The sequence below is a fragment of the Sclerotinia sclerotiorum genome, genomic scaffold (assembly GCF_000146945.2).
Source record: "Sclerotinia sclerotiorum 1980 UF-70 scaffold_2 genomic scaffold, whole genome shotgun sequence".
Lineage (NCBI taxonomy): Eukaryota > Fungi > Ascomycota > Leotiomycetes > Helotiales > Sclerotiniaceae > Sclerotinia > Sclerotinia sclerotiorum.
In genome coordinates, this window is record NW_001820834.1 from 1,511,853 (window position 1) to 1,525,871 (window position 14,019).

General features: G+C 41.7%; 5 protein-coding genes across 5 annotated transcripts in view; 2 read left to right on the forward strand and 3 right to left on the reverse strand.

Moving 5' to 3' along the window:
• The window catches only part of SS1G_01658 (hypothetical protein), a gene marked incomplete at both ends in the record, with an annotated part of 2,128 nt that extends 511 nt beyond the window's left edge, over positions 1-1,617 (reverse strand). Inside the window, one exon of the mRNA XM_001597414.1 lies at positions 365-1,617. Within this exon, the coding sequence (XP_001597464.1) occupies positions 365-1,617 (1,253 nt within the window). The remainder of the gene's footprint in view (positions 1-364) is intronic.
• Positions 1,618-6,610: 4,993 nt separating this feature from the next.
• Positions 6,611-7,610, reverse strand: SS1G_01659 (hypothetical protein; the record flags this gene model as incomplete). Its single annotated transcript, XM_001597415.1, has 3 exons — positions 6,611-6,659; positions 6,722-7,202; positions 7,274-7,610. The coding sequence occupies 3 exons, from the start codon at positions 7,608-7,610 to the stop codon at positions 6,611-6,613; spliced, it is 867 nt and encodes a 288-aa protein (XP_001597465.1).
• Positions 7,611-8,130: 520 nt separating this feature from the next.
• On the forward strand, positions 8,131-9,392 carry SS1G_01660 (predicted protein; the record flags this gene model as incomplete). The annotated part of the gene is made up of 3 exons (XM_001597416.1): positions 8,131-8,566; positions 8,626-8,771; positions 8,892-9,392. 3 exons carry the CDS (start codon positions 8,131-8,133, stop codon positions 9,390-9,392), a joined length of 1,083 nt encoding a protein of 360 aa, XP_001597466.1.
• A 414-nt stretch (positions 9,393-9,806) lies between these two features.
• On the reverse strand, positions 9,807-10,498 carry SS1G_01661 (hypothetical protein; the record flags this gene model as incomplete). Its single annotated transcript, XM_001597417.1, has 3 exons — positions 9,807-10,248; positions 10,300-10,387; positions 10,459-10,498. 3 exons carry the CDS (start codon positions 10,496-10,498, stop codon positions 9,807-9,809), a joined length of 570 nt encoding a protein of 189 aa, XP_001597467.1.
• Positions 10,499-11,612: 1,114 nt separating this feature from the next.
• SS1G_01662 (hypothetical protein) lies at positions 11,613-13,676 on the forward strand (the record flags this gene model as incomplete). The annotated part of the gene is made up of 6 exons (XM_001597418.1): positions 11,613-11,891; positions 11,939-12,204; positions 12,260-12,381; positions 12,431-12,565; positions 12,617-13,393; positions 13,456-13,676. 6 exons carry the CDS (start codon positions 11,613-11,615, stop codon positions 13,674-13,676), a joined length of 1,800 nt encoding a protein of 599 aa, XP_001597468.1.
• Between the last annotated feature and the right edge of the window lie 343 nt (positions 13,677-14,019).

The window sequence follows — 14,019 nt, forward strand, 5'->3', positions numbered from 1 at the left end:
TAGGATTTTCCCATTCATCATACGGCATTTTACATCCCAAGATATCTATGAACGCCTCGCAAAATGCCCTCAAAGATGTACTTTCAATCAATCCCCTTCTATATCATGTCGTCAATCCTCTTTGACTATGCATTTTCCTTCTAACCATTTTGCAAATTCTACAGATGGAATATCCACGGCTCTCCAAAAAATATCTGCTGCCCAGAAGATAGGTATGGCCAGCCCTAGCATCCCACCCCACCAAGCAAACGTCCGTGACCACATACCACTATTTTCTCGTCCACCAACTGCCCACCACACATAGGGCATCCACCGATGAGCAAATATGTCGAGAAAAGGCCCATGCATAAGGTATAATGCATACGAAATATTGGCAAGGTATTGCGCTGGGCTAGACGTGAAGAATCTTTGCAATAGAGGAAGTTGCTGACAAGCAAAAACAACTTGCATGGCCCCCAATGCAAACCAAGAGAATGCTTGTTCTTCCTCTCGTTTGCGAGACCAGTATGGCTCCATCGTGTAGAGTGCGATTTCACTGAGTCCAGGAGTCTTCAGTACATCATGGTTTGGCCATCCTGCAATCCACATGGCAAAAATGAAGTTCATAGTCCAGAATGCATAAACTGCCGATGTTTTCCATGAACTACAAGATTCTTCATCCGAAGCTGGCATCTCTTTGTTGGGATCTTGTTCGGCTCGCGCTTGTTGAATAATTCCCACTTCTGCCACCAGAGCGCCACCAATGAATTCGAATGCAGCCCAACGTCCACACTTCAAACTATAAAACATAATTACCACGAACATGAAGAGACGGATCCAAACTTTACATCTGGCTAAGCCGGTAATAGTGACGAAGAGAAGCATGGATTGTGCCATCTCAATGGGAATAGTCCAGACATGAACATCGTACTTTGGCCACCACATTTTATCCCAATCCCAAGAATATCCTATCGTCCAAATCGCATGCATCCAGTCCATAAATTGTATTGAGAACGTTTCGAGTCCTTCAACCCTGACCCAGCGCATTCGAATGAATATCATAACCATAAACGTGGAGGCGGTAGTGGGTAAGAAAAGTCGCATACCCCGACGAAAGACAGATGAGGACAAAGTTGTTTGAAGATCAGCATAGTTATGTGCTCGAGCTAATTTCAAAGGCTTTAAAGAAAGAACGAATCCAGATATGACGAAGAAGATATGAACCATGGGTCGTCCGCTGTAAATTACTCGAAAGAAAGGAAGTTGCATGAAAGAAGATGGTACAGGATCATCTATGGGCAAGCCATATGATGGTATCATGAACTGTACATTTTCCTCGGTGTAATGGCAAAAGAAAACAAACAAGGAAGCAACTCCACGAAGTCCATCGAGATAGGAAGTTGGGTATAATCGATGAGGCTTGAAATGGGCCGGTTGAAGTCGTCGTTGGATAGGGGAAGGTATAAGGAAGAAGAGGAATTTGGTGAACGATAATCTCAATTGAGAGAATGTATCGTCCTTGGTCGTGCAAGTTGTCAATGTTGGTGAGGAATTTCCATATGTATGGATTAATTCGTAGTCTGATTCATTGGTATTTGGTAACCATCCTGCAACTAAACCTCGAATTGATCTTAACATGATGACCTCATAAACGACCCCGCAGCCTCGATGTTGTGAAGCCGGACAAGATGATAGAAAATTGAAGAATATGTATTGATGGAATGTTCCTTTTGTGAATAGATGGTATTTGATCTTTTGACTGCAGATCTGTGGAAGTGGAACACTGTATTCCCCAATTGTGGTACCTCCAAATGGTCGAATAGTAATTTTCGATATCGGGGTTGACGCAACTTACTGCAGGGGAAATGCACCCCGAAGTGAATGTACTGACGCCACCAGATTTCCAACCCTGCACGAACTGATTGTAATACGTGAGATTCAATTGATTTTTGGATGCAGAAGCAATAAAAGCTAGAAGAAGATTAAGAAAAAGATCAATATGTAACTCTCGTTTGAAGTGCAATCGTAATGACAACAATCTGGTGTTGAAAAGACTGTACGGCCAGCGTGTGATGATTTGCGTGATGGAGATGCGGTGTTGTAAACATTCAAATGATCTCGAGCGAAAGTTATGGAGATTCAAGTTATGCCAATACCCGTCGGAAACCTAGTTCTAGTGGAAACCCATATAGGAGCTAATGAACGCCGAGCGTTGGATTAGAAGCAAGAACCTGAAGAAGGTTGGAAGAAGAGCTGACAAAAGTAAGAACTAGATAGGCAGGTAGATGTGGTAGGTGTGGTAGGTGCGGTAGGTGTGGTAAGTATGGTGGTAGATGGCAGAAGGTTATTGATGATGTTGTTGAACTTTGAAGGGCTAGATCTAGAGCTACAATTTCTGGTGGTGGGGGGAAACTCTAACTCTAACTCTAATAACCAACTTTACCGGGGAGTTTCAAGGAAAGGAAAGGAAAGTAGCATCACCAATCACTGATAAGAAAACCATCTAATTATAAGAATTTACTAGATCTAGATCAATGAAAGACTTGATTCTAAGGAGAAGCAAGCATCTTAATCAAACCTCACTGATTAATATTCTGGTATAAATCCTATCTCTTTCTCGAATCTCAATGATGTAACTAACTCTTCATTTCACAACTCTCGCACAAGCACTCTATTCGAGGAAAGATCTTCTCGGGCGCGAACCAAAGCAGCAATTATCCTTTCCCTGTCCTATGTCCTCATCCATATACCGAAACTGACAATCATTCTCCTTCACATTCTCACCGACCAACCAGGAAAAAAGACATCAACATCAGCGATTTCAAAGACCTCATATTCATGCACCTTTTGAATTTGTATACCTACTTCCAACGCCATCGCCGCCACAAGCATATACTGAAAGTACTCCATCAAACGCCATCAAATACCACAACATAATTAGCGAATCTAAAGATATCCATCAGACACGGAACAATGCAGCGGGAAGCCCCCGCCCCCCCCTCCTCAAGGAATATCCAACAAGGATTCGTAGACTTTTGTTTCATCTCCACGAAAACATCCCGATGTGGAGGAAATGCTTGATGGGATTTACAAGAAAATTACTATTGTACTATTGGTGTCACGACCGTGAAACAGGACTGGTAATCTGGAGATAAGACCGAGGAGGCCTTTTTGCCTCTTTCCTTTCTCTTCTATAAGCATCAATACTCTCTTTGGTTGACCTTTATATCATTCATACCTTGTTATACTATACTTCACTACCACTAAAAACCATCATCCCAAAAGTAACCGTACCATCCCCACAAATAACCGTTACTCCATCCCAGTTCCCTCAGCATCTGAAACCTCGTCTTCTAATCTTCGGGATCAAAAGTAATCAGCTTATACTTATCCGTCAACCATTTAAACATATTATCACTAACAGTCTGAAGAAAACAAGAAACTTGCATACAATTAATACCATATCAACATCTCAAATTAAGCTTTGTGGAGAAATTCCAAAGATTCAAAGGATTCAAGAATTTATTAGGTATCCTCAATTCAAGATCAGGTTAGGGATGCTAAGCTTACACTAATTTATAGTGGGGGAAGCTCTGAATTATTGTATATCAATCCACAGCGCTCGCTATAAGGTGATTCTGAAAGATAAAGCCAGTTAGTTCAAATAGACAATCTTATTTGTTAAAGTCGAGAATAACTTAACTTACCTCTATAATATGATTTATAAGTTAATCGAAAAAGAATATAGGTGATATTATCAAAAACTGCCATTTTTGTAATCTTAGCTTTATTAGTTCCAGTAACCTTAATCATTCACCGAAACTTATAACAACACAGTAATTTATATAAGATCTTACATCCTTAGACTTTCCGAAGTCTGGGGTATCTGAACTGAAAGTCTCATCTAGGGATTTTATGCACAAACACTAGACTTGATAATAAGAAATTTATAGTTGTTATTTGATATTGTATTTTATTTTCTTCTTGTGACGCCTCACACCTCCGGGTCACGTGGCATGCCCCGTTTGTAATTAATCACAGGAAAACTCTCTACTCTTGTTTTCCTTCTTCTTTTCTCCTTAGCTTAGTATTTTCTAATACAAGATACTTTACCCAGTATTCTTGAGTGTGACACTTCTTGGGCTTTCAGTCAGTCAGACTATAAGGTTAGTGTGGAATATAAACACTACAGAACTCACTCCCTGTCGCGTTTAGAGTTACCCAGCTCGTTCATCACCATGCAGTGTAAATTAATGATTTGATTTGTATGTATAGTGTCAAATATCATCTCTAAACCATACAATTAAATCTCGCTACTCTTTACAGCTGCCATCCTCCTCACTATGTCTCTCAAGAATCGCGGAAATCGAAGAATTTTCAATGCTTAGAACCTCATGTCCCATCCAAGATAATCGATAATTCAGCGTATCCACGAATTAAAAGCATCTTTCCTTGCATTCAGCATTCACTATCTACTCTACAATTCAATATAATCTTCAGAATCTCATGGCTTTGCTGATTTGATAACTAACTACATAGGTAGATAATGCCAAATAAGATCTTACCTAGCATTTCAAAGTTCAAACAAATGATCACTTTATGTTTCTATGATGCCATGGAATTTCAATCCTGCGACAGAAGAAGTGCTTTTTTTACAAGTGTCGCCTATTTAAGATCTTATATTTTCTTTATATTCTTAAAGTAGAGAGAGTATGGTGGTGTAATTGAGGGGATAATATCTATATGCATTCCCTGACAAGTGTATATTGTAGCTAGCACCACTTCACAACTCCAAGTGAATAATCTCCATGTCTATCTGTCTATCCTCAACCCCCTCCCACCCCTCTCTCTCCCTCTCTCTCCAAAGAAGAAAAAAGAAAGAATAAGGTATAAAACAAACCCTCTTGTCCAGAGAAACCTTTTTAAATTAAAAACTCCCAGTGAGTTATTTAAAGACCAAGGACCAAGATTGATACATAATCTTAGGTTGTATTTTGTCACGATGAGACGGTTGGTTTCTTAGTCTTTTTGAATTTTTATTGAGGGCTTTGTGTTATGTAGGTATATATCATCTTTTTGTAAGATGTTGTCAATTTTATCATCTTTCATTATCTTTATCACTACTGTCGATGTGTTAAAAATATGATATCCTATTTATTGTCAATATCTTTACTTTCTCTAGAAACTTTTTTCCTATTGTTTTCAATACTTTGATATTGTAATAAAGTTAATTGAATAAATATATCTATTCAATTTTTTGATCATTATAAGATCATATTATAGAATCACCGTCTCTACAGTAGATATCTCATCCATTATCATATACATCAATATTAAATCCCAAAATAAGATTTATCATACCTATTGAGGGGGGAGAAAATTCTCTGATCAATGTTTGTAATTCTTACATCTATATTAAGCCCAACTAAAAAAAAAGCATACACAATCAACTCCAACCCAACTCCAAAAATATCCTCCTATCCTTTCTCATCCTCCCCGCTCATCAAACATAATACACTCCTCTAAAAACCCCCCACCAATCCCACCCATCATCTACTAGATTTCTATTTCCACCTACCTACCTGTAATAAACGAATAATACGACTATAAAAACTACCACAACTTACACCTAACCCCTCTTCTACAAAATAACCATAACAAAGCAAGTCCCAGGGGGTGATGGCTGGATGTTGGAACTTTGGTATATTTAGCGTGTATCGGCGTCTGGAGTTTTATGTCTGTATTTTCAGGAAACAAGAATGTTGGAGGAAATTTGGTTGTGTAGGTTTCGATAAGTGATGTTGTTGTTGGTGATGTTTATTGTTGTTATAGATTTATTAGTATTGACTAGGTAGTATTGGTTTATAAGTGTTGTTGTTGCGCCTTTTATATTTTATTTTACTACATTGTATTGATATTTCGTATTGTTGTTAAATATATATGGTAAATAGTTGATGGATATGACTTATAATACGACAGTACCTACTCTTCGATATGGATAGAATTCTTAGATGGTGGTTGAAGGTTTGAAGATTTATAAATAGGATGAATGGAGAACTTCGACGAGAATAATTTCAACATCATTATCAACATTGATCTAATATAGATCTGTTTATCCAATCTAATCTGCAGTATTACAAAACATTGTAAGATCTTATAGCCCATGGCAAAAATTCACCAGTAGTCATGTACTTATCTTATAATTCCACCAAGATCTTACAATAAGCCGGAGTTCAATATATATCCACGGTCAATCCAACAAAAACATAAGCATTGCATTAACATCCAAAAAAAATACTTTACAATAAAAATCTCAGTCGCCTCTTGGGCCGTAATTGTGTTCTGGTCCCGCAGTTTCATGAAAGGAATGAAGTGCTTCGCACTCTTCAAAAAATCTTGGATTTTAAATCTTACTTGAGGTTTATCTTGTTATTGGATCCGTGAAAATAAATGATTAAGCAATTCTGGACCTAAACTGTGAATATAAATCGACGGCTAACGATATTGTAGAATGACCTATCATTCTACACTAATCAATACCAGCTGAGCAGTATCGGTAGTTCGGTATCTCGGCATAAAAGCAATTGTAAAGGAAACTTTCGTAGATCATCAAGCTAGAAATTTAATTCATCTAAGAAGGCGACGGTACACTCAAAAACACCGCCAAAACCGCTGCATAACTGGGTAGCAATTAACACACGTAACATCAAAGGCAAGAAGAGGAGGAAAAAAAGATACTCACGCAGCAGTAACACCAAAAACTTCCCCTCTCCTCGCATTCGTCAACGATACCACAGCGACAGCAAACGAAGTTGTAAAAGCACCAATCGCAGCCACTCTCTTTCCGATCTCTGTACTTGGGATATAATAGAGCGTGAGTATGGCGCCTACTACCAATAGAGCAGAAATAAAAATGCTTAAACAAGCGACTATGCGAGCAATGCGACGAGCGGGGAAATAGTAAAGTGGTTGCCATGATGGCGGACGAGTGGGATCGGGAACAGCGAGATAATAGCCGAAATAGCGTTGAATAAAGGTGGAAATCCGGTCTGGGCCCTCGGTATCTAGTTTTAGTGAAAGAAGAGATCCGGAGGAAGATAAAAGCTCGTAGCTAGGCCCTAGAAAGGGAGTTTTGGTGTAGAAAAAGCTTGTGAAAGCGTCTAGTGATTGAGGATTGGGCTTGGGGAGAGAGAGAATTTGAGAGCGTCGGAGAAGGGATTCTTCTGTGGAAACTATTAGTGATCGTTATCCTAGTATTTAATACCGAAATTTTAGAGGCGATTGAAATAATAACCATATTCTTTCATAAGCTCTCGAATTCGTTTAATAAGAACCATTCGCTTCACTTGGCGATCGATTCCCGCATCAACTTGAGCAGAGAAACTTTCCCATAATCGCGCCGCCTCTTCAACGTTATTCTTTCCACTTCCTGGTGCAGCCGTTTTGATGAAAAGGGCATCTTCCTCGTCCAGCTGATTGAGTTGGAACTCAAGATACTGGAGTTCAGCTTGTAGATAAAGATTATTGCGTGCACTTAAAGTTTCAAAACGACGATATATAGAGAGTACGTCGTCGCTTGCGATGAAGTGGGAAAATTCGGCAAATCCAGAGAGATACTCTGGTATCGTCATTTCCCTTTTTTATCTATCGAAAATCATCATCATAACTTCTTTCATGCATTTTCAAGAAATCAGTGTGCCGGTGTGCCGGTGAGGCTTTGCTTATGCCCACGCACCCTGCAGCTAGTGATAGGCTATGGTTGCATTGGCTTATGCATGATCAGGCTGTTTTGTGCTATTGCCTGGATTGTGAATAAACACAGGGTGGTCGGATTCTGTTGATAGTTCTGGTTGGAGCTTTGTTGAAAAGGAGCAGTTTCACTATCGAACAGAGATGGCCCATCCATCGTAGGTTCTTCTGTGTGCATGCTTACAATAGAGCCTTTCCCTCGCATACGATTGAGTATACAGGTAGAACACCATGTTTGAAATGCGTCTGTGCTGTGGATATAGAGATGTAGTACAATCTTCATGGGCACCTCAATATGAACTCCGCCACATCAGGCTACTTTGCCTCTATTGTGCCTATATCATTTGAGGTCCCGCCTGGTTATTCAAGCCAAGGTAAAAACTTAAGCACATCGCTTTCAAAATGCCAGGACGTTTTAGGCAACGTACTACTCATCTCCTTAAACAAGAGATACTGGAAGGAAATGCTCGGAAGCAGCCAACTTTGACCCGTAGTGATCTTGATGGCGGACAAGCACTGAAGCCTGCCGCAAATAAAATCCCCGTAGGCTGGAGAGGAAAGGGTCCATCAAACAAGGAATTCCAGGAATCCGGAGCAAGGAATATATTTGATAGGAGCTACAGGATTGGCTTTAATGTTCAAGGGGATCGAGATCAAGATAGTCCAGATGAGCGCAAACAAGGCCGAAATGACAAAGGCAATGGTAGCGGAGATAAAAATGGAGACAAGGACGGAGAAGAACCAGACGGCATTGACGCACAGGTTTTATCCTTGGAGACTGTTGAGGTCGGTCACTCTGAAGCAGAAGAAGATGACGACTCGAACATATTTCAGGAAGGTGAGGCAGAAGCGCAAGTCTGTGTCGAATTGAGCATAGCACTAATCAAGCAACAATAGCATATGTTAGGAAGGCTAACTCACTTTACACCCATTCCTACGAGGATGAGATCCGCAGACACATGCAAATTTCGAAATCAATCAAAGCAGAATATTTCAAAACTGGGGATAAGGTGACCCACGCCCAACGATTGCTGGACGAGGAGGTGAGGCAGAAAAATTGGCGGTCAGAGGATGAGCTAAGTGAAGTTCTGGATCGGGCAGCTACGTTAAAAAAGCCCGAAGTACCGAATAAATACCAGTACTCATCTCCTAAGCCCAATCAGTGGAATTGGATGGAACGAGAGCCTGCCAAGTCCCCTTGGGAAGAGCAAAACCAATTGCAACTCAACTCTTGCGACTTCGAAGACAATCTTTGGAGACTCCGTAAGAGGCCGGTACTTGTGCGATCCATAGAGCGATGCTCTTATAACAAGTGCTTCAAATTCTGGGAAAGCGATCTCTTGGGAGCAAAGCGCTGTGACACATTAGCATTCAAATCCGATGAGCCACCGAGCTTTATGAATATTGATCTGTATAGACGCAGAATCGGGATAGGTGTACATCACGCAGCCTATCCTACAAAGTGGATGCAAATACCATTGGAAATTCGCAAAATTGATCCTGGCAGTGATTTAAATTATGACACGATATTATATAATCACCATAATTCGACTAGTCAGCCTGGTCCGAAATGGAATGCCACCAACGTAGGCGACCAAATATTTATCTACGCAGAGAACATTCCAACCAAACGCCCTGGGAGTATGGGTTTTCAAGTTCAATGAATATTCATTTGTCTAAAGATTAATTTTGAGACATGATTTGTAGATGGGTTGCCACTCGACAATATCATCATTGTCTAATAATGAAGTAGTGAGCCGGATCCATGACGGGGATTTATTTTTGGTTTTGGTGCAAAAACTGGTATGGTTTAAAGAGCTGCTGGCGATGGTGCTGTCTTATATTTTTGCATTTTATATTTCCATACAGCGCAAAATTTGGCCTGTATGACTTATGCCACCAGGAGAATCAAAGATCAACGTACACATAATACGACTGATGTTCTACCTATGTATTCAGGCACCATGGCATCCTTCAAGTCCCTTCACAAAAATGATTGTTGCCTATGTTTTATTCGTTTTTTCAATAAGCGCTCCCAGCCCGCCCTGCTCCCCTGCCCACCCCAAGCTGACCTTGACCTACATGAATGCAACCAAAGCCAAAGCACTGCTAACACTTAAACCAATAACTGCCCATCCAGTCTTAACAACCGTAGCGTTCTTAAAAGTCTTTCCCATATCCCAAGAAAAATGTCTTAATCCATTGAAAGAATGGTATGTGAACGGTAAAGCCACCGAGAACTTAGCCAAAACCTTCGCAGCCAAAGGCCAAGCTCCGAATGCAGCAACCATACTGGCAGTGTCCAAGTGCCATCCGAATAAAGGCGAAACAAGATATGCAGCACCGAAAACGTAGAAACCTCCCGAGAGAACACAGCCGGTGATACGGAAGAGCCCAGACATGATCCAGGGAATTTGAGGTTGGTAGATTGTGAGATGGGGGGAGGTAGGTCGGAGTTTACGTTGTTCGACTAGGATGTTGTAGCTATCTTTGGGAGTCAACTTTTGGGTGGTTACTGGTCTTTGGAGAATGTTAGTTGCTGTCAAGCTTGCGCGCATTGGAGGGGCAAACCTAGTTTGCATTGATGCGCCGATGGCTGCAGGAGCTGCGAGCCTCCTCATGGCTAATTGGGAGATGAGTGATGGCTGACCAGCAGCAACTATAAAGACTGTTAGTAAATGGGGTCTTGCTTTTGAGGTGGGATGGTTCCAGAAAAGCGGGGGAACTTACGCCGGCGCAGCGATTGTTGAGTCGCTCTTTGTGAAAACATTTTGATTATATTGATTATATGCCTGACGTTATCGCAGAACAATTGAAAGGGATGAATTCACAAATGCTGCAACGATACTAGAGATCTTGATATTATCGTCGTTGATGCGGAAGGTATCGGTTCACGGCGCCTCGGTTATGTCCTTGTGGAAATAAACAAATCAAATCTCGAGAATTTCAAAGACTTCAAATGACTAAGGAAATGCATCACGTGACTCAAAAACTCGGGTCCTTTATTAATGAAATTTTCGCGACAAAAGTTCTTCTTTCCCTCTTCATGAGCATCAATCCACGACGCTGCTTGATCTTCAAAGTGGTAGCGCTAGGGGATATGACACGCCGGTAGCGTTATGCTATTGGTATCGTCATACCATATGTTCTGAGAAGGAAGGATCTGTCGTTAATCTCGACCTCGAGGAAATTAATCTCGTTGTTGTTTCATTTTATGATCTATATCTGCCAGTCTTCAAGCTGGTTACTATAAGCATTCGGGCGTGAAGCAACATATCCACGGCAGCCCCCATCCCTGCTTTACTATATACATTTTAATATAAATACATTGGGGAAAGAAAGATTTTGATTGATTGCCACCATCCAAGTCCAGCCACCGACTCTGCTCATGTCTCCATATCTTCAAATTGCGGTCAATGTGCACATTTCTATATGACATGGCAGAGCTCTTATTCTAACCTTAAGTCCCGCTTGGAAAAACAATTCTCCATGTGCCAAGAGATGTGCGGGATTTACGGGAACCACAGCCTACAACCTTCGAAGTTTGAATGGCTGGGACTCCTGAGAGTCTGAGACTATGATTCTAGTAAAGCTTCGGGGGCTTTTCCTCCGCCTTCCGAATGCACTTTTCTTCCTGCCTTAAGTTAGGTTTGACGGTTATAAATCAATTAATTAATATGTCTTTACATGGTTTACATGCAGGTTGCCCCCAGACACATTAACAGCTCGTTGTGCCCCCGCTCTCAGGATTTTAGCCGGGTGATGAGATCATCCTAAGCCCCAGAACATGCACATTGAAGAAACTATAAAGTTCAAGCTCGCAAGTTGCGAAAGAAAATAGCTTTGCTTCTCAACCTAGGTACTACTGCTGGTTCTTTGGAAAGATGCCCTCATCCAAGATCAATTGCCTATTTGGCATCCATATCTTCGTTCGCTTGGCACAATGTACAAGTTCCCCAATCCCTACTGCTACCGATACCTATTCAACCAAAGTCTACGATATCTCTGCTGCGACGACAACATTGAACTACCAGTACAGCAATGAGGAATTGGCAATGCTATGGAACCAGGTGGGATCAATTGCAGTAGGACCGATCACAGCGACGGTGGAGCCAACACCAGAACCATCATCGTATGCTCGCCCAGGAATCTTCCACCCTTTAGTATGTTAATATCCTACCATTCAATCGCGCATATCTGATTTTTACAGGTGCCAACCTATGATACTTCCCTCGATAACCAAACCCTACCCGATGATTTCGTATGGGGTTTAGCAGCGAGCGCATATCAGACAGAAGGAGCTGCGAAAGATGAAGGCAAAGGTCCTTCGATTTGGGATTTGCTCGCGCATCGAGGTAATGTTGTCTCAGACGATTCGACTGGTGACATCGTAGCTAGTCATTATTGGCTATACAAGCAAGACTTTGCTCGTCTTGCTAAGCTAGGGATTCCATACTTCTCTCCGTCATTTTCGTGGTAAGTGTCATATGTGTCTCATTGAGGACCCTATGGCTAATATTTCCGAATCCAGGCCAAGATTTTTCCCATTCGGCAACGGACCTGTCAATCAGCAGGGTGTCGAGCATTATGATGATGTTATTGCTAGCATGGTCGCTAATGGAATTAAACCTGTCGTCACCTTGTTTCATTGGGGTACTTCATCATTCTTGTAGTTGACTTGTTATATGCTAACACATTTCAGACACACCGCTCGCACTATTCAACTCCTATGGAGCCTGGACCGATGAGCGAATTGTGGATGACTACTTCAATTATGCCAAGTTTGTTATCAGCAGATATGACAAATATGTACCAATTTGGTATACATTCAACGAGCGTATGAAGGCTCCTACCACACAATGTTTCTCTTACTGACCTAAATTCACAGCTCAATACTGCAACTGGCAATACTCCCTTTATCACGCCGGTACCACCGAAGGGATGTACCCCGCCTATCACAACATCACTGGTGGCCTACCAGCTCGTATCGCCTGTTCCCATTATACCATCCTCGCTCACGCGAAAGTAGCAAAGTGGTACCACGAAGAATTTCACGGCGCCGGCCGCATCAGTTTCAAAAACTCCGGCAACTACTTTGCACCCGTAAGTAACTCCTCAGCAGATGTCGACGCTGTGGCACGCAATTATGAATTCGTTCTCGGTTGGTTCCAGGGCTGTTGGCGCGACGGTGATTACTCTCCCATGTTGAAAGAAACATTGGGATCTTTACTCCCAGAATTTACCCAGGAAGAAAAAGACTTGATCAAGGGAAGTTGCGACTTCTTCGCCATCGACGGCTACACCGGCTACTACGCTACCCCTATTGCCGGGGGTTCCGCAGCCTGCGCGTCCAATTCCTCGCATCCCGCATATCCCGAATGCGCAAGCTCCACATCTCTAGCTGCGGATGGCTTCCCGCTAGGACCAGCTGGTGATGAGGGAGTAAACTGGTTAGCTAGTACACCTTATGGAATCCGCGAATTCCTCAATGTTATCACGAAACAGTTGTTCCCAACAGTGGGAGATATCGTAGTGAGCGAATTTGGATTCGCGGAGCCATTTGAAGGGGAGATGAGTACTCTCGGCGAGGTCCTATGGGATTTGAGACGAGCAGATTATTACAGGGGATTTTTGGACAATATCCTCAAGGCGAAAGTTGTAGATGGTGAGTTTCCCCTATTCGTTCGCAAACATCCCGAAACAATAAGTGCTAATCAATGATTATAGGTGTGAATGTCACCGGAGCATTCGGATGGGCCATCTTCGATAATTTCGAGTGGTTCGTCGGAAGCAAGGTGAAGTTTGGTCTGCAGTATTTAAACCAGACTTCCCTGGAACGTATACCTAAGGCTAGCATGTTCCAATTTATAGATTGGTTTAAACAACATGGGGGTTCTAAGTTGGGGGCGGCCACTTCGGGAAATGTTACTAAGAAGAACTTTGTTTAGAGTTTGGATGTGTTGTAATCTTGCTGAGTAGATGGTCATGTGTAGCTTGAATGAAAGACTACAGATTTGATCGATCATACGAATTCGTTGAATGTTATTTGATCCGTCCTTCACTTGATCAGGAATGCTTCAATGATACTGATTACGGTCTCAACCTCAGATGTAATGATTGGTAATTTGTTAATAGAATTGTGAAAAAAGCGTAGTCCTTATGCGAGGGTCATTTCATCTACAGTTGTGACAGATTTAGTGATTCGGGTGGTATTTCATGTCTTCGAAAAATCTATTACTCCTCTCACACATGATAATGACATAATAGTATAGGTAACCACTACCCCAGAAT